General features: G+C 46.7%; 1 protein-coding gene across 1 annotated transcript in view; it reads left to right on the top strand.

Annotated features, from left to right (window-relative positions):
• CFAP20DC (CFAP20 domain containing) overlaps positions 1 to 19,273 on the top strand; it is a 692,474-nt gene that overhangs the window by 62,159 nt on the left and 611,042 nt on the right. Inside the window, exons 3-4 of the mRNA XM_073644645.1 lie at positions 2,944 to 3,033; positions 14,302 to 14,395. Coding sequence (XP_073500746.1) covers positions 2,944 to 3,033; positions 14,302 to 14,395 — 184 coding nt within the window. The remainder of the gene's footprint in view (positions 1 to 2,943; positions 3,034 to 14,301; positions 14,396 to 19,273) is intronic.

Below are 19,273 nucleotides of genomic sequence, written 5' to 3'. Positions count from 1 at the left end.
ATAAAAAAACACACAGAAAAAAAACACTTTATTTGAATAAAGACCACCCCACACTATACCTCGTTCAACAATTTATTATCAAAAATGTTCCCACAAAGCTCCTCCGATGTAGTCCACGTTCTCCAATGTCTCCACCGTCTGTGAATAACAGTAAACTAAAGTACTGCTATTCACAGGCGCCGGATAGTGACGACAACTCTCATCAGAGCCTCTGGCTCTAGCTGAGTGCAGTGTTGCTCTTTAACTTAATAATAATAATAATAATAATTAATAAGTTAAATTAAAAATCCATTATCACAAACAGAAAAATAACAGTACTGGGCTATGATTTTTCCATGGTGGTAGCCATTTAGCCTATAGCATAAGTATAGTGATAGTCGCCTTGTTGTAATACAGGACTTTTATAAGATATTGTTCCCTATTTTACAAAACAGCTAAACTTCGAGACTCACAACATACGGTAAGTATATTGGGCAAGAGATGCTGGTTAGTCACGAAGCCCTGCACCTGATTCCCTCCACTGCCAACAATACACTTAAGGCGTGCCAGGCAGTCAGCAATTCCAGATGTTATGGCCGCCAGGAGGTTCCTGTGTAATATCCCCAGATTCTGCTTTATGGCAACTGTAATTGTGAAAATATCACCCCTTCACAGCACAGGTTTTACTGAACCGTGTAAAGTTTTGGAAGAAGCTGTCTTATGGATTAGTGGCTCCCGCTGTGATAATGTGGATGGTTTTATTTGCCATCATATACAATTATGTTGTCTCCTTCATTTGTGCAGAAAAGTAAAAATGTATGATTGATAGAATCTGATATGAAGAAGCACATTACAACAAGGATGGATATAGCCAAGAGTGTCCACGCTATGAGAACTTAATACTGTAGAAGAAATTGTTTTTTCCTAGAACATTAGCTGAGCTTTTGACTTTTGGAAAAATCTTAGTATGAAGGAATATGATTCGTCTAAACTCTTGTTCTTAAAAGCTCTATGCTGATGAAATAAACATAGGTTTAGGCTGGATTCAGGTGACCGTACTAAAACTTGAGCCAGTCATGGGATAAGTCACTTATATCAGATCGGTGGGCATTCGACATTCCGCATCCTCGTCGATGAGCATAGGCCATATGTAAATGGAGAAAGGAACACAGTTAATAGAGCACAGTTAATAGTTTACAAAGTTAATGGAGCACAGCATGGCTCCAATAATTGTGTAGTGTATGTAGGGCCTGAGCTGCAGTTCTTGGAAACTGTCATTATACAGTGAACGGGGCCACATACAGTACAGACTAAAAGTTTGGACACACCTTCTCATTTAAAGATTTTTCTGTATTTTCTTGACTATGAAAATTGTACATTCACACTGAAGGCATCAAAACTATGAATTAACACATGTGGAATTATATACTTAACAAAAAAGTGTGAAACAACTGAAAATATGTCTTATATTCTAGGCTCTTCAAAGTAGCCACCTTTTGCTTTGATGACTGCTTTGCACACTCTTGGCATTCTCTTGATGAGCTTCAAGAGGTAGTCACCGGAAATGGTTTTCCAACAATCTTGAAGGAGTTCCCAGAGATGCTTAGCACTTGTTGGCCCTTTTGCCTTCACTCTGCGGTCCAGCTCACCCCAAACCATCTCGATTGGGTTCAGGTCTTGTGACTGTGGAGGCCAGGTCATCTGGCGTTGCACCCCATCACTTTACTTCTTGGTCAAATAGCCCTTACACAGCCTGGAGGTGTGTTTGGGGTCATTGTCCTGTTGAAAAATAAATGATGGTCCAACTAAACGCAAATCGGATGGAATAGCATGCCGTTGCAAGATGCTGTGGTAGCCATGCTGGTTCATGCTACTTTGAAGAACCTAGAATATAAGACATATTTTCAGTTGTTTCACACTTTTTTGTTAAGTATATAATTCCACATGTGTTAATTCATAGTTTTGATGCCTTCAGTGTGAATGTACAATTTTCATAGTCATGAAAATACAGAAAAATCTTTAAATGAGAAGGTGTGTCCAAACTTTTGGTTTGTACTGTAGGTCCGACTCCATTCACTGCTTATATCTGGCTGGCGCTCAACAGTGGGGGTGACATGTGTCGCACCCCAACCGATTTGATATAAATGACCTATCCTTGGGATATATCATCAATGTCATAAGGGAGGATGGAAAGGAAAAATCAGCAGGATTTAATACTAAGTACTAACATAGTGGACACTTGGGTCTTCGTTGGACCCCCCATCGTACATGACAAGTCATTCCATGACCATCGTCAGCCTATGATGCTTGAGGAAAGGGGGCAATGGGGCTAAAGGGGTTGTCCAGGCTTGGGGTACAAGCCTGCAGTCACTCTATGTTACTACAGGCTTGTGAATCCTCATAGCTCACAGACGCGCGATTCTCCAGTGCACATACAGTAGGGAGAAACCTGTCAATCATCTTGAACAATGCAGGGAGAAACCAGACAGCGACGGAACCAGACTAGACTCGTCTCAGGCCTACAAGTCTTGTGCTTTGATAATTGCCGTTCACAAACGCCCTACATCCTATCTCACAGAGCCAGATAAATTGTCAAAAATTTCAGCCTCTAGATGTACAAAGCTGGTAGAGACAGACCCCAAAATACATGCAGCAGTTATTGCAGTGAAATGTGGTCCTACAAAGTATTGACTCTGGGCGGTTGAATACAAATGAACATCATCATTTTCAGATTTATATTTTTTAAAGAATTATAAAACCATACGTAATTTTCTTTACACTTCACAAATACTTGCTACTTAAGTGTTTGTATATCACATAAAATCCCAATGAAATACATTTAAGCTTGTCGGTGTAATGTGAAAAAATGTGGAACCGTTAACGGGGTATGAATACTTTTTCAAGGAACTGTATATATTTTCTCTGTATTGCTAATAGTTTGCATTCACATGTAATGTCTTTCAGGGGGGACCATTTGTTGAAGTATTTAGTGCTCAAGGAAAGGATCCCGCAGCCAAGTGGAGACTATTTGGAAGTCAATCATCTATCTGGAAAGTAAGAACTAATACAGTACATTTTAGATAAGCCTCTTTCTATATTTCCAAATGGAAACCTTTACATTTTGAGGAAGAACAGCAACACATTTCAGTATTAATTTGGATAATTTTATATTACTTTTTGATAGGCGATAGATATTATTCTGTGTATTTTGTTAATATATTCAATTGTTGAGAAAACCATTTTTCGAGATTTTGTCTTTTTGTGTTGACCTAATGGTCAACACCCAATCTGATCTGAATACATAATGGAGCTATGATAGGATATAAATATTACAGATATACAACAGACAGCCATTGATGACATACTTTTCTATGTTTATTTTATTAGTGGGCAATGTTGTGTCTGACTGTTGCATATGGGGGGTTCTTCATACAGATCTTTATCCAAAACAGCATCCCAAAAAAACAGAAATAAAGGGGCTCAAATTTGCCATGACATAAGCCCAAGTGTGATAACTAACTGTTAGGCATGAGCGGACCCGTGGATGTTCAAGTTCTGGTACCTGACCCGAACTTTATTCTAACGTTTGGTTCAGGTACCAGAACTGTGTTTGAACTTGAATCAGAACTCGAACCCTATTGAAAACAATGTAGACCCGAACTTTTGAGATGGAAAATTCTTTCTCTCTCTCTCTTTATTTCACTCTCTCCGGACTTCCCCTGGAACTCTGAAAACTGCGACAGACTTCCGCGAGAAGACCGTGTTCGGCTTTTAGCACCAGACACTACAGTAACTGTCTAGTACAAACCCCGAACTTTTAAGTTTGGGTTCGCTCATCTCTACTGACTATTCCTCATTTTAGACAACCCTTTTCAAATGGGCCTGCCATGGCAGTCACCTGCTTGCTGTGGACCTGGTTTCCGATACAACAGTAGAGGAACCGTAGGGTTACAAAGCAGCCATTCATTCAGATGATTGACTATTTATGTGATATATGTGACTAGCCCAGGGGATGGGGATGACTTCGTACCCGGGCCTTTACCTTGGGGATGTCGCGGTGGTCGGCTCCCGGGCCCGTACCCTGGGGTCTCTCTTTAAAAGGGTGGATATTTGTTAATTTTAAGAAAGAGTTCGTGACTCCACCTGTGGCTTCTGGTGAGAATCACCAGCGCTGCGCAGTCCACTGAGGTCGGTGATAAGGCAGCTGGGTGGTATAGCTCCCCACAGGTGGAGCTAGGCCTCAGGGCAGTGTATGACGGGGATGCAGGACAGACGAGACCCAGCCGGGTCGGAGCAAGAACAGGGACAGGCACGATAGTCACTTCAGTACCTTTTACTGATGGAAGTTCAGGCACGTCCCGGAGCACTGTAGGGTGAAGGGTGCATGTCAGGATCCTCCCCAATGAGCGGGTTTTGGGCCTCCTGTTTCTTGCCTCTGCGTAGTAAGTTTCTGACCTGCCTGGAGCTAGGCCTAACTTTGTCTCTGTCCTGCGCTGGCTGACCTTGTGGTAGGGCCTTCTCTTGGAGTGCACGCTCCCGACTTACGGGGCCTAAGTGTCTCCTGGCTCTGGTACGTATCAGCACTTTAGCAATCCTTGGACCTGTAGTTCTCCAGGGATTCCGGTTATATCTTACTGGGTCGTGGAGATCCCGATAAGCTTCGGACCCGGTGTCCGGTAACTGCTTCGGGGTGAGCCAGTTAAGCTCCTCTGCCCCCCTATGTACTAACTCTCCTTTCACCTTCGGCCTATTCGGGCCCTCACTAGGCTACTCACACTAACGGCAGCTTGCCGCGCTTCACCGATCTTATGGCGCCGGCACACCTAATGCTCTCTGCTCTGAGCTACAACTGAGCCTGGACTGTGCTCCACTGCAGACTGACCTCTTTCTGTGTCTCACTCTGCAGGAACTCTCTCAACAGGTTTGCTCTCTGTCGACTCCAGTCTAGACTAACTGCTGCCTGGCTCCACCTTACCTTTTTTTCTATCCCTAACGAGCTCCCTCTGGTGGTCTGAGGTGAAAGGTGGAGATGTGTGAATGGTTATGGGGGCCTCTTGTGGAGGAATCCATCTATGCACCCTTCTAGGATCTGTGATACCAAGCGCAGCTGGGCGTCACATTCCCCCCTAGTTAAACTCAGCACTCCCGGGCTGAAGTACATTTTTATAAAACAATAACAATAGGAAATATAAGCAATACAAGAACAATCTTCCCTTTATGGAAGGCACGAATCTTAAATGTTACGTAACAATAACAAATGCTAAGCGTCCTCAGAATCCAAGTCTCTTGTGGTGAGGTTCCCAAGAAGGATGTCCATCTCACTGGGCAGAGTACTTTGGTGATTTTGAGGGACCTGTCCTAAACCCTCTACGTAGGCCCTGGAGTGGCAGCAGGGCATGAAGATCCCGAGTTGGACCTCCAAAAGAGCCACTCCAGACAGATTTTTCTTCTGAGGTCACCTAAAAGGGGCACTCCTAGAAGTGCAATTAAATACAAAAGCAGTTTTTGGGCTGCACATAGTCCTCAACCACGCAGTTCTTAGGTAAATAAGAAAGTAATTAATGAGGTAAAGCACAAATTAATGAAGGCATACATATGCATTGAAAATACGCAAATATACAATACATTTCAAGTTAATACACAATACCCCAGGGGTAACTATTTACTCTTTCAGAATTTTTGACCATTTACTGAGTGTACCTAGCAGGGGGTTTACCTCTCGTGCTACGTGTTGATTTGCGTAGTGCGGTGGTCTGTGGGGTATCAGTGTCTGTGTTCTAAGTTACTCTACCAGTTCTACGTGTAACCATGTTGTAAAACTGCCTTAACCTCTCTCTTGGACTGGCAAGTCTACCATTGGCTGGGCCCTCTTGCTCTGCTCCTACCGGGGATCCTTCATCCGGGGACACTTCTTGAGCTGGCTCTTCTGCAGCACTTCCAGGTTCAACTTGCTGTGGAGGGTTTTCTGGCTGTTCATAGAATTGGAGTACTGGAATGATTACTGCACCTCCTATTTGAGGCCAATCAGCTGGGAAGTCTCCTAGGTCGGTGTGTATCACCGCTTCTTTAGGTTCTTCCTGGATTGTGAGAGGCACTTTTTCTTGGGGTTTCAGTAAGTCTGGACACAATTTAAGGTGATCCCTGGACACTGTTGTAGATGTTTTTCCTCCATCTCGACTGATTATGCATGTCTTCTTGTTATCAAACCTTGACGGTAACACAGTGTAGGGATCTTTTTCCCACTGGTCATCAAGATTGTGGTTACGTCTTTTCCTTTTCAATACTGTTTTGCCTGGTATGAAAGGTTCTGCGGGTGCGTTTTTGTTGTAGTGCGCTTCCTGATTTTCTCTCACCCGAGTAAGACTGTCCTTGACACAAGCTTGTACTCTTCTGTACTGCTCTTGTCTGGTCGTGTCCAGTCTTCAGTGGTCATATCAGCTTCAGGCTCCACAACACCAAGCTCCAAATCCATGGGCAGCTTTCCTGGCCTTGCCCGCATGAGATATGCCAGAGTGCAATTGGTGGAACTCACTGGTATATGATTGTACAGATCCACTAGGTCAGGTAGTAGGTCTGGCCACTGGTTTCTCTCCTCAAGTGGTAGGGTCTTTAGCAGGTCGATGATGATGTTGTTCATCTTTTCGCAGAGACCGTTTGTTTGTGGGTGGTACGGTGTAGTTCTTATCTTTTTACACCCGTACAGATGGCAGAACTCCTTGAACAACTCAGCCTCAAAGGCCGGGCCTTGGTCCGTCAGTACCTGCTCAGGATATCCGTGGGGTCTGCAGAAGTACGCTTGGAACGTCTTTGCTGCTGTCTCTGCCGTCAGGTCTTTGACCTGGGCGACCACCAGGAAACGTGAGTAGTGATCCACCATAGTCAGAGCATCGGAGTACCCTGATCTGCTGGGGGAGAGCTTGACATGGTCCAGGGCCACGATCTCCAGAGGTCGCGTCGTCTTGATGGGTTGCAGGGGCGCCTTCTGGCTGCTGAAGTCTTTTCCTCTTAGGCCACAGGGTTCACAGTCCCGGCACCACCTCTCAATGGAGCTGTGCATTGCTACCCAGTAGAATCGACACTTCAGCAGGGTCTCTAGCTTTTTACAGCCAAAGTGCCCCGCCTGATTGTGGTAAGCTTCTAATACCATCTGGATGTCTGTCTTCGGGACCACTATCTGCCATACCATCTCATGAGTTTTTGGATTGACGTACCTCCGGCACAGCTTCTCACGGTAGATAAACAGCCGGCTTCTCTCGTTCCACAGCTGTTTTGCTTGCAGAGACGCATCTTTCTCCAGGGAGGCACCTTCTTGGGTTATCAGCTCCTTGATACGGCTGACAACCGGGTCGCTGTCCTGGGTCTCTTTCCAGCTGTGATGAGGCAGGGGGTTTAACGTCTTTCCACGCGGCCTCCTGGAGGCTCTCTGCTCATGGATCATCCCATTCCAATGAAAGGCAGGTAGCTCAATCTCTTCCAAGTTATCCACTTCTTATTCTGTGTCTGAGTGGTGAGACATCCTAGACAGGGCATCGGCGTTGGCGTTCTTGCGTCCCGCCTGGTATTTAATTGTAAATTGGTAGTTTGACAGCCGAGCCATCCATCGTTGTTCCAGTGCCCCAAGCTTAGCTGTTTCAAGATGGGTCAAGGGGTTGTTATCAGTAAAGGCAGTGAACTTGCTGGAGGCCAGATAGTGCTTGAACCTTTCAGTGATGGCCCAGACTTAGGCCAGGAACTCCAACTTGAAGCTGCTATAGTTCTCTGGGTTCCTCTCAGTCGGGCGGAGCTTCCTGCTTGCGTATGCGATCACTTTCTCTTGGCCATTCTGCTTCTGACTTAGAACAGCGCCCAGTCCTTCGTTGCTGGCATCTGTATACAGCAGGAACGGTTGGCTGTAGTCAGGATAGGCTAGGATCTCATCACCTGTCAGGATCTCCTTCATCTCCTGAAATGACTCGGCTTGCTCCTTACCCCAGTGGAATGGGGGATTTCTGCCTTTGGGGCACTGCCCTACCAGGAGGTCTTGCAGAGGGGCTGCTTTCTTGGTGTAGTCCTTTACGAACCTCCGGTAGTATCCTACTAGTCCCAAAAACTGATGCACCTCCTTGAGGTTCTTCAGCTCCAGCCACTTCTGGATGGCTGTGACTTTCTCCGGGTCTGGTGCTACCCCTTCTGGACTGACAATGTGCCCCAGGTACTGTATCTTCTTCTTGAGCAGGTGGCACTTTGAGGGCTTCAACTTCATCCCGTACCGGGACAGTGACTCAAATACCTCTGCCAGGTGTTTCAAGTGGTCCTCGTACGTTCTGGAGTACACTATCACGTCTTCCAGGTAAAGTAACACAGTCTCGAAATTGTGGTGTCCCAGGCAGCACTCCATCAATCTCTGGAACGTTCCGGGGACATTGCAGAGTCCAAATGGCATACTGTTGAACTCGCAGAGTCCCATCGGGGTGGTGAAGGCCGTCTTCTCCCGATCCTCCTCAGCCACAGCTACTTGCCAGTACCCACTAGTGAGGTCAAGGGCGGAAAAGTAATTTGCAGACTTTAAGGCAGCTAGGGACTTCTCTATGCGTGGTAAAGGGTATGCATCTTTATGTGTAATGCGATTTACTTGACGGTAATCTACACACATTCTCATGCTCCCGTCCTTCTTCCTAACCAGCACTAGAGGAGCTGCCCAGGGACTACATCTATCCCTTATTACTCCCGCCTTCCTCATGTCATGCAGCATTTCTTTTGCCTTCTGGTAGTGAGCTGGGGGTATAGGCCTATAACGTTCCTTTATTGGGGAATGGTTACCTGTGGGGATATGATGTTGAACCCCCTTAATCCTCCCGAAGTCTAGTGGATGTTTACTGAACACCTGCGAGTATTCTCGAACCACCCGGTGTACACCCTGTGTTTGATGGGCAGGGGTGGTGTCTGTCCCAATATGGAGCTGTTGACACCAATCCTCCACCTGGGTTGCAGGGTCATTATCCTCTACTTCCTCTGGTGAGGTTAAGGACTCCGCCTCATGAATGCAATTGTTATTGACAGCATGTAATTTGGCAACAGTGGCATAACGTGGCAGTTTGACCTCATCTTCCCCTAAGTTGAGAAGACGGACGGGCACCCTCCCATTACGTACATCTACCACTCCCCTGGCGGTTAAGAGCGTGGGTCTATGCTCGGAGCAAAGGGGTTCTACTACCGCCTGGTAGCTCTGTCCTCTAAGACCTATGGCACTACACCAGATGAGCATTTCACTCATTGGGGGGATGACAATGGGTATGGGGTCTGTTACCCGCACGTTACCAATTTTACCGTCTGTTAACCTCACTTGCTCTTGATACATCAGGACTCGGATTTCCTTCTGCAGCGCCCTCCTCTTTCCTGGTTTGGCAGTGTCAGCTATCTGTTGGAGTAAGAACACAACCTCTCCCAAACAGTTACCAACAATGTTAGTGCCAAGTACCATATACGGATTGGTGTCATCAGGATTAGTCTCTACTACAAATAGCCCCTGGTCCTTCAGCTCCACTCTCCCCACCTTTACAGTCACATTGTTAACCCCGAGTAGGTTAAGGGGGAGTCCATTTGAAGCATATACAGTCAAATTTGGAGCTGGCGGATGCAGCTCGTCCATGGACCAGAACCTCTTGTAGAGGAAGCCAGGCATGATGGTTACCTGAGATCCTGTGTCCAGCAGGGCATGCGTCGGGATCCCGTCCAGTGCAATGGACAGGAAAGGTCTTCCTCCGATGAACCTGTTGTACCAGTCTGATGGGCCTGGTGAGTTTACTCCTGGGTGTCGGCCCTCGGACCCAGGGTTTTCTCGTTTAAAGGACAATTCTGGTCGATATGTCCGGTCTTGCGGCATCGGTAGCAGGTTGGGTCCCTCGGTGGACGGCGCTGGTCACTGGTCCTCGAAAAGGGTGGTGTTGGCCTCCTCCTCCTTCTCATCTAGGGGACATCCTCAGGGCTATCGGCTAACAGGATCTTCCCTCCTTCTTCGGGCTCCGTCCGCAGCTGCAGAGCACTCAGCACGGTGGTCAGGGTTTTGCTCAACTGACGCACTTCAGAGCGCAAACTGTCCAGTGCTTTAGAGGACGTTGCTGGGACCTTGGCTTCAGCAGCCACTGGGGAGAAGGTGGGTGTTTTAGGCTCTGAGGTAGCCCCACCCTGGTAACGTTGGATGGCATTTGTCTCCAGGGGCTGCAGTCCTTTTATAGCCATGTCCTTAAGATTGTCAAAGGTGGTATCCGCATGATCCAGGGGCCACCAACTCACAGTCCTGCTCTCCTCTGGAGACCTCAGTCGCCGGACAAACTGTTCTTTCAGCATTTTGTTCTCATTTTCAATGCTGGTTGGACTAACCTGGTTTAGAGCCCGCAGGGCCCCTTGTAGACGCCAGGCGTAGTCCCGAACATTGTCCTCCGGTTGTTGGGAGCAGCTGTAGAACCTCATCCGGAGGTCCGCCTCAGTAAGGTCCTCAAAAACAGTCTGTAGTTTTTGGAATATTGCGGACACTGACTCCTGGTCTGCGGCCGACCATGTTTCCACTTCCCGTTCCACAGCACCGGTCAGTTGTCCTAATACAACGGCGGCTCTTTGTTTGCCGGTCATGGAGTACATGTCCAAGATACCACATATCTTCTGTTTGAATCCAGACAGGGTATCTGGCTTGCCGTTGTACTGGGGGAGCCACTTTGCTCCAGGAATGTACGGTAAAGTCATAGGAATGACAGGTGTTACAGGCGCTGCTGGTGGGGCGGTGGCCTCGGCCTGCTCATCATCGGGCGCGGGTTGAATTTCAGGGATGTTGGCCGGCATGTCGGCGTTCTGCTGTTGCTCGTCGGACATCTTGACGCCCCCCTAGTTAACCGTGGCCTACCTTCTGTTTTTTCTTCCGGTAGGCCGCAGCTCCGCAGGTGACGGTTGTCTTCAGGGCCTTGCGTCGTTTGCGTCCTACGTCAGCGCGTTCAGCGACACTCCTTACAGGACCTGGCGCTTCTCGCTTTGACGTCGAGGCGTGGGGCGTGTCCGGGACTTCGCTCTCTTTTGCAGGTACGCCCCTTATTTTCCCGCGGTTACACCCTTCTTCTCGCTCAACGGCCCAACAATGGCGGCAACCTTCACCACAACTTTATGTACACAGTTCAGAATAAAGGTGCACAGTACCCGGTGGCAACGGGCACAACACTTCGTCGTTGCAGCGGGCACGCAATCCTGTTCGTGACGCCAGTTGGAGATGACTAGCCCAGGGGATGGGGATGACTCGGTACCCAGGCCTTTACCTTTGGGATGTCGCGGTGGTCGGCTCCCGGGCCCGTACCCTGGGGTCTCTCTTTAAAAGGGTGGATATTTGTTAATTTTAAGAAAGAGTTCGTGACGCCACCTGTGGCTTCTGGTGAGAATCACCAGCGCTGCGCCGTCCACTGAGGCCGGTGATAAGGCAGCTGAGTGGTATAGCTCCCCACAGGTGGAGCTAGGCCTAAGGGCAGTGTATGACGGGGAATGCAGGACAGACGAGACCCAGCCGGGTCGGAGCAAGAACAGGGACAGACACGATAGTCACTTCATTACCTTTTACTGATGGAAATTCAGGCACGTCCCGGAGCACTGTAGGGTGAAGGGTGCATGTCAGGATCCTCCCCAATGAGCGGGTTTTGGGCCTCCTGTTTCTTGCCTCTGCGTAGTAAGTTTCTGACCTGCCTGGAGCTAGGCCTAACTTTGTCTCTGTCCTGCGCTGGCTGACCTTTTGATAGGGCCTTCTCTCGGAGTGCACGCTCCCGACTTACGGGGCCTAAGTGTCTCCTGGGTCTGGTACGTATCAACACTTTAGCGATCCTGGGACCTGTAGTTCTCCAGGGATTCCGTTTATATCTTACTGGGTCGTGGAGATCCCGGTAAGCTTCGGACCCGGTGTCCGGTAACTTCTTCGGGGAGAGCCAGTTAAGCCCCTCTGCCCCCCTATGTACTAACTCTCCTTTCGCCTTCGGCCTACTCGGGCCCTCACTAGGCTACTCACACTAACGGCAGCTTGCCGCGCTTCACCGATCTTATGACGCCAGCACACCTAAAGCTCACTGCTCTGAGCTACAACTGAGCCTGGACTGTGCTCCACTGCAGACTGACCTCTTTCTGTGTCTCACTCTGCAGGAACTCTCTCAACAGGTTTGCTCTCTGTCGACTCCAGTCTAGACTAACTGCTGCCTGGCTCCACCTTCCCTTTTTATCTATCCCTAACGGGCTCCCTCTGGTGGTCTGAGGTGGAAGGTGGAGATGTGTGAATGGTTATGGGGGCCTATTGTGGAGGAATCCATCTATGCACCCTTCTAGGATCTGTGATACCAAGCGCAGCTGGGCATCATATATGGACAGGACAAATCCACCATATTGAGAGCTAATGACCATTTGTGTAACGTCCTTGATTGAGACTATAGTCAGGGGTTATCTCACTAATTTTAATGTAGACTCTACTCTGTCATGGACAATAAGTATTTCTTGAAGGGGTTCTACACTTTAGATCCTCCCTATTTGTTAGAAGAGATTATTAAGTGTTCTCTTACTGGAATCCCTGGCAATTAGTTGAAAATAAATGCTCAGTTTTCCTGCAGCTGCACCACAGGAGAAATTGAGCACTACATGGTGCCCCTTCACATCAATGGATTATTTGTGTAATGCAGAACAGGACAGGTCCTCCAGAGTTGCAGACACTCATTGATACCACTGTTGGATGAGGATCTAAGTAGAGGGCCACCTCAATTTAAGGGATTCTCTTAACATTGATCTTCAGGAGCATACCGCTTCACAGCCTCCCATCTTCTTGCTTGCCCATGATGGTGTGCTCCTGATGATTGATGGTTCAGACCAGCTGCATGGATACACCACTGATCTGAACTGTGCATTCTCTGCTACAGCGGAGGAAACTTTGCCTCTGTAGCATCGTAGGAGAGCAGAGACACTGAGGCTCCATGGATCCAGTTATCTGGTCAGCTTCGGAGCAGCTCTTCCAAGTTCTATAGGAAAACGCTTGTAAGCCATGTTCTCTTTGCCTTAGAGACTAGTCACTGCTAATAGACGACAGAGATTGCCATTAATGTAGACAACTATAAGTACACAATAGAATTTAAAATCTTTTCATTCTTGAGAACAAAGAGGATTTTTAACAACAAGTCGAATTAGAAGTTGCTTGTTTTCATAAGAACTCTGCAATTTTACCAATTTAAAGAGAACCTTTTATTGGATTCTTTAATTCAAACTTGGTATCTTTTCCAAATTCTGCTGTTCCCTTGATTCTGGAACAGTTTTTCATTTTTTTCTGTGACCCTCCATTCCAAAGATATAGCCCTCAGTAATAGTGCAAATATTCCCTTCTGGGCATGTACCACAAAACTTCTCTGGGGGCGTGGCCATATTTTGATTGGACAGCATCAGAGGAGAAAAAGCCAACGCCCACAAGAGTAATGTTTTGGAATCTTTTGAAGGGAAAATGTGCATCACTATTAACAGGGGTATAACTTTGGAACGGAGGGGCGCAGAAGAAAAATAAAAACTGTTCCTGAATCAGTGAAACAGGGGCATTTAGACTGAGAATTTTTTAACATAATGAGACAACACCTTTAACTTGCTATTCCCTAGTAAATTTTTATAAACCAGACTAAGCCTTATAAGAATGATGTCCAAGTTGGAGATAAATTCCTGTATATGCTGTAATGTAAAAAAAAAGGTGTAAAATTTGAGGATCTTCTGTGTTTTCCTTTCAGTCATACAGGGAGCAGAAAAGCCATTACTATTACATGTACCTAGCCTGGAATTACCACATTAGTGTCAATAAAAGTATTAAAATCCAATGTAGTCACCCACTGGCTATATAACGTTTTGCTAGGCAACAACCTAAACCTATTCTAACCTTTTACTAGCAAACAGCATGCCTTATAATAAATTACATTGATTTCATTAAAGAGCATAAAGTTTCCTTTAAATCCGTACTGCGGGGTGATAATACATAGTAATGGCAGCACTCGTACGTTTCACACAGCGGTGAGTGTCGTAGCAGCTGATTTATTTTTAATCTAAAAATAATAACATGCTTTAGAAAATTGATTAGGACAATCGGTGCGTGGTTTAATGAACAGCATTCACCTATCATTCAGCCGCTTACAGTACATTACCTGTGATCAGACGCTCCCGGGGGGTTTAACGTCTGCTATTCCAAAATGAAAAAAAGAGAGGGAAAAAAAAGGAAAAAGATTCTTCTTTGATCAGTTCTGCTCAGTGATTTTTCTAATAGCATTTGATGGCTAATTTATTATATTTTTATTAATATGATTCAAGGACTTTGATAAGGAAGTGAAGAGTTTCGTCTTTGTCCTTGAAGGAAGCAGCCAGACGATCAAGATGCAGCTGCCAAAGGAGAACAAGCAAATGCGTAAGTGTCTTGGAAGTTTAAGGCTTTGTCCTAACTTTACCCTTATTTGGCCAAGAAAACAGACTTGTCAGGATAACATCAATAGATTTATCGAAAAGCATCAAGTTATGTGAAAATGTTATAAATTACACCACATGTATCAAATACATTCATGCAACATGATAAATATGGCTTGAAACATTGGTCGAATATAGTTTTGGTTCTACGCTAGACAACTGGCATACAAATGTCCTAAATTTTGGTGCAAGCCTCACTTGCACAAAAGTTGTCCAACAATTAGTCAAACCAGTGTCGTGTGCCAAACGCTGATTTTTGGATGATAAAGTGGTTGTTAGAGCAGCTCGTGTGACTTTTTTTATGTGACATTACTTAGTATTATAACAGCCCACATATGAATACCTAGGTATTCACTAAACCAGGGTTCCCCGACTCCAGTCCTCAAGGCCCACCAACAGGCCATGTTTTCAGGATTTCCTTAGTATTGCTCAGGTGATAATTGCATCACCTGCACAGGCAATAATTCCATCACCTGTGTAATAGTAAGGAAATCCTGAAAACATGACCTGTTGGTGGGACTTGAGGACTGGAGTTGGGGAACCCTGCACTAAACTACTCACATAATAGTAAAATAAAATACATTTTATTTAATAAAATTAAAAACATGTAATATTTTGGGTTTCACACTGATGCTTTATCACACTCTCCCCTTGATAAACCATCAGTGTGAAACGCGCGTCGGGGTGGCCGTGGTGGTCTTGATGGTCATATTATTACATCATGGGTAAGATAAAACAAATTGCTGATATGGCTTAACTTGAGTTGTGGAGGTCAATTTGAGACTGTGTACTTGTATAAATGTGTGGCAGCCTTTTTTTGAATATAACATATATAATGTATATTAACCCTGGCCATTTGAACTTACCACTGTCTATGTTTACTTGATCCTCCTCTTTAAATTCATTATGTGTACTTTTTGCATATTACATGTTTTTAATTGTATTAAATAAAATGTATCTTATTTATCTTATTTTACAATTATGCGAGTGGTTTAGTGAATACCTAAGTATTCATATGTAGGCCGTTATATGGAGTTACACACTCCTGATTTTTTTTTGATAATGAATGGGGAGACCGATAGCGATATGACTCTAGCCTTAAACAAATATATATTGTCTTTGAATATTTGTATAATTACTTATTATTATGGGCAGGGCTGTGGAGTCAGTAAGCCAAACCTCTGACTTCGACTCCTCAATTTCCATGACACCGACTCGGAGTCGGAGTTGGTCCATTTTATACCGACTCTGACTCCACCAAAATGGGCTCCGACTTAGACTGCACAGCCCTGATTATGGGGATTACCAAACTAATGTATATGGAACTGCACTTTGTCGGTCCTGATGTATTGTGGTGGGTCCACCATCATATCTAGTAGCCAATTGTAATACACCACATTTTTCTGGTTATCCCCCTCTTAAAGGCTCATGCACACATCAGTGATTTTCTCCTAAGAGCAAATTGGCACGAGTTTCATCTTGTTTTTCTCTGGTGAGGAAAAAAAAATGTTTCTCAGTCTGCGAAAAAATGGACCACTCTTGGATGGCATCCAAGTGCTGTCCAAATTTTTCACAGACTCATAAACTTACACTGCCGAGTTTGATCCCACACTCAAATCAATATCAGACATGTCTCCTTGATTTTGCACTGTTCACACAATCAGCAAACATATGACATATGACAATCACAGACATATGAGCAGCCCCATAGGCTATTGTGTTATTTGTGAAAAACATGGATATATGAAAAACTGATGTGTGAATGAGCCCTTACTCTTGTACAACTTACACTCAATTGCTTCAGGTGACATGATCCCGATACATATCAACATGTTATTCTGCATCCGTTGGGATAATTTTCATGGCTATTTCCTCTGGCTCCTCTCCTAGACGTGTACAACAATGGCAGTTGTCTAAAGACGTGGTTGTCTATATTTTATTTTGGAACAGCCACAGATCTTGTGTTTTGTCACTTATGCACCAAATCACGTATACTGGGAAAGTTCAGACAATGACCAAGAGAACAATTGTGTGTTTCTGTGAATAAGGCGCTTACAGACGTTCAGTATTTGGTCAGTATTTTACATCAGTATTTGTAAGCCAAAACACATCACCACTTCTGCATTTTTCACCCACGCCCAAGGTTGGCTTACAAATACTGATGTGAAATACTTGCCAAATACTGAACGTATGAAGGCTGCCTGATACTGTCACACCTGATGTGAGTGCAACACAGAGAGTCACGCCATGTGTAAGTGCAGGGGTGGATTAACAGTAGCAAGGGCCCCGGGCAGTTTAGACGGCATGGGCCCCCACCCCCACCACACACACCTGATGATTCACATGAGTTGTCAGATGATCCCCCTTTGATAGATCATGTGATAGTTCATGTGAAATTAATTCTGCACAATATTAATATATTAATTATAATTATTTTTTTATATTAATTGTATGACTTAATATTGAGCACATTTAAGTATGCTGACATCCCCCTATTTATGTAGGGTCTCATACTGCATAATATGAGCTTTCACATAATCCTCCTATACACAGCAGGAGGCCGCACGGCGCCCCCCCAGATACAGCCGGAGGCCACACGGCGCCCCCCCAGATACAGCCGGAGGCCGCACGGCACCCTCCCCCAGATACAGCAGGAGGCCGCACGGCGCCCTCCCCCAGATACAGCAGGAGGCCGCACGGCGCCCCCCCAGATACAGCCGGAGGCCGCACGGCGCCCCCCCAAATACAGCTGGAGGCTGCACGGCGCCCTCCCCCAGATACAGCAGGAGGCCGCACGGCGCCCTCCCCCAGATACAGCAGGAGGCCGCACGGTGCCCTCCCCCAGATACAGCAGGAGGGCACACAGCGCCCCCCCCCCAGATACAGCCGGAGGCCGCACGGTGCCCCCCCAGATACAGCCAGAGGCCGCACGGCGCCCCCCCACCCCAGATATAGCCAGAGGTTTCCCCCCTCAGATACAGCCAGAGGCCGCACAGCCCCCCCCCCCAGATACAGCCAGAGGCCGCACGGCGCCCCCCCCAGATACAGCCAGAGGCCGCACGGCGCCCCCCTCCAGATACAGCCAGAGGCCAAACGGCGCCCCCCCCCCAGATACAGCCAGAGGCCGAACGGCACCCCCCCTTTAGATACAGCCAGAGGCCGAACGGCGCCCCCCCCCAGATACAGCCGGAGGCCGCACGGCGCCCCCCCCCAGATACAGCCGGAGGACGCACGGTGCCCCCCCAGATACAGCCGGAGGACGCACGGTGCCCCCCCCCAGATACAGCCGGAGGACGCACGGCGCCCCCCCCCCCAGATACAGCCGGAGGACGCACACACACAAACAAACATATACAGACATATACAAAGACAAATACATATACGCATAGACTGCGTGCCCACTGTGCGTTTTTCAAGCGTTTTTGCCACGGAATTTCCGCAGCGAAAACGCTGAAAAAACGCTTGGTAATACATGCCCCATAGTCCCCAATGATAATCCGCATGTGCTGTGCACATGCTGTGGAAATTTCCACTGCGGATTATCATTGCGGAAAAAAAAGCAGCATGTCCATTAATTTTGCGGACACGCAGCGTAATTGCCGCAATTGACTTGCATTGAATCGCTTAATATCCACATGACTACATGTGCACATGCGGATATTAAGCGATTCAATGTCCGGATGGTACCCGCGTTTTGAGAAGAGGAGGCTCTCATCCAGACCCGGGTACCATAGTACCTGTAAAAAAAAGAATTTAAAATAAAAAAAATAAAGATTATACTTACCTTCCGATGGCCCCCGGTCTCCTCAGCGATACGTCCGGTCTGTTGTATGCGTTGCGGTGGTGTGAAAGGACCTGCCATGACGTCATTTAGTCATGTGACAGGTCACACGACAGCTGACCGGCTGTCGCGTGACCTGTCACATGACTAAATGACGTCATGAAAGGTCCTTTCACACCACCGTGAGCCGCCCAACACACCGGACGCATCGCTGAGGAGACCGGGGGCCATCGGAAGGTAAGTATAATCTTTATTTTTTACCATTCTTATTCTTTTTTTTAACTATTACTTGGTCACACTATATATGCCGGTTGCATGGATTTATATAGTGTGACCAAGTTGTCAAGCACTTTTCCAAGTGATGCTAAAATCGCTTGGAAAAGTGCTTGATAACCCACATGCGGAAATGCATGCAAAAACGCTTGACAAACGCTTCTACCTGGCAGGAAAATCACATGTAAAATCTGCATACATTTTTCCTGCTAGGGAGAAGCGGAAAAAATATGCAGCATTTCTGCATCGTGGGCACATAGCCATAAACACATTTGAAACACAAAAATACATATAAACAGACATATCACACAATGATATCTGCACACATTGACACATCACTCACCGTCCCCCTGCTCGGTTCCAGTCGTCCAGCTCCACTATGGTGATAAGAAGCAGTGCAGGGCACACTGCATGACGTCACGCTAGCAGACACTGCCGCGCTCAGGGCCGTGTCTTCTAGCTGTGATACGGCCGGGCCAGCACACGTCCGCACGCACAATATGCAGATATGCGCACACATGCACACAGTACGCAGATATGCGCACAGACACATGCATACGTACATATCTTATAAACACATAAAACTGTCCTGTCCAGCATCTCCTCAGGCATGTCTCAGTGCAGGGCCGCCGGCATGTCACAGACATGGCCCTGGACCATCAGAGGGGCCCACTCGCCGTTGGGGCCTGGGCTGCTTCTACAGCATCTGTGTAGGACCTCTGGCGCTGCTTGATTGCCGGCACTTCACCTGACATGGCCGTGCGCTGT

The sequence above is a fragment of the Phyllobates terribilis genome, unplaced genomic scaffold (assembly GCF_046119375.1).
Source record: "Phyllobates terribilis strain yellow unplaced genomic scaffold, ASM4611937v1 Scaffold_8__6_contigs__length_399053987, whole genome shotgun sequence".
Classification (NCBI taxonomy): Eukaryota; Metazoa; Chordata; class Amphibia; order Anura; family Dendrobatidae; genus Phyllobates; species Phyllobates terribilis.
This window is presented reverse-complemented; position numbering and strand designations above follow the sequence as displayed.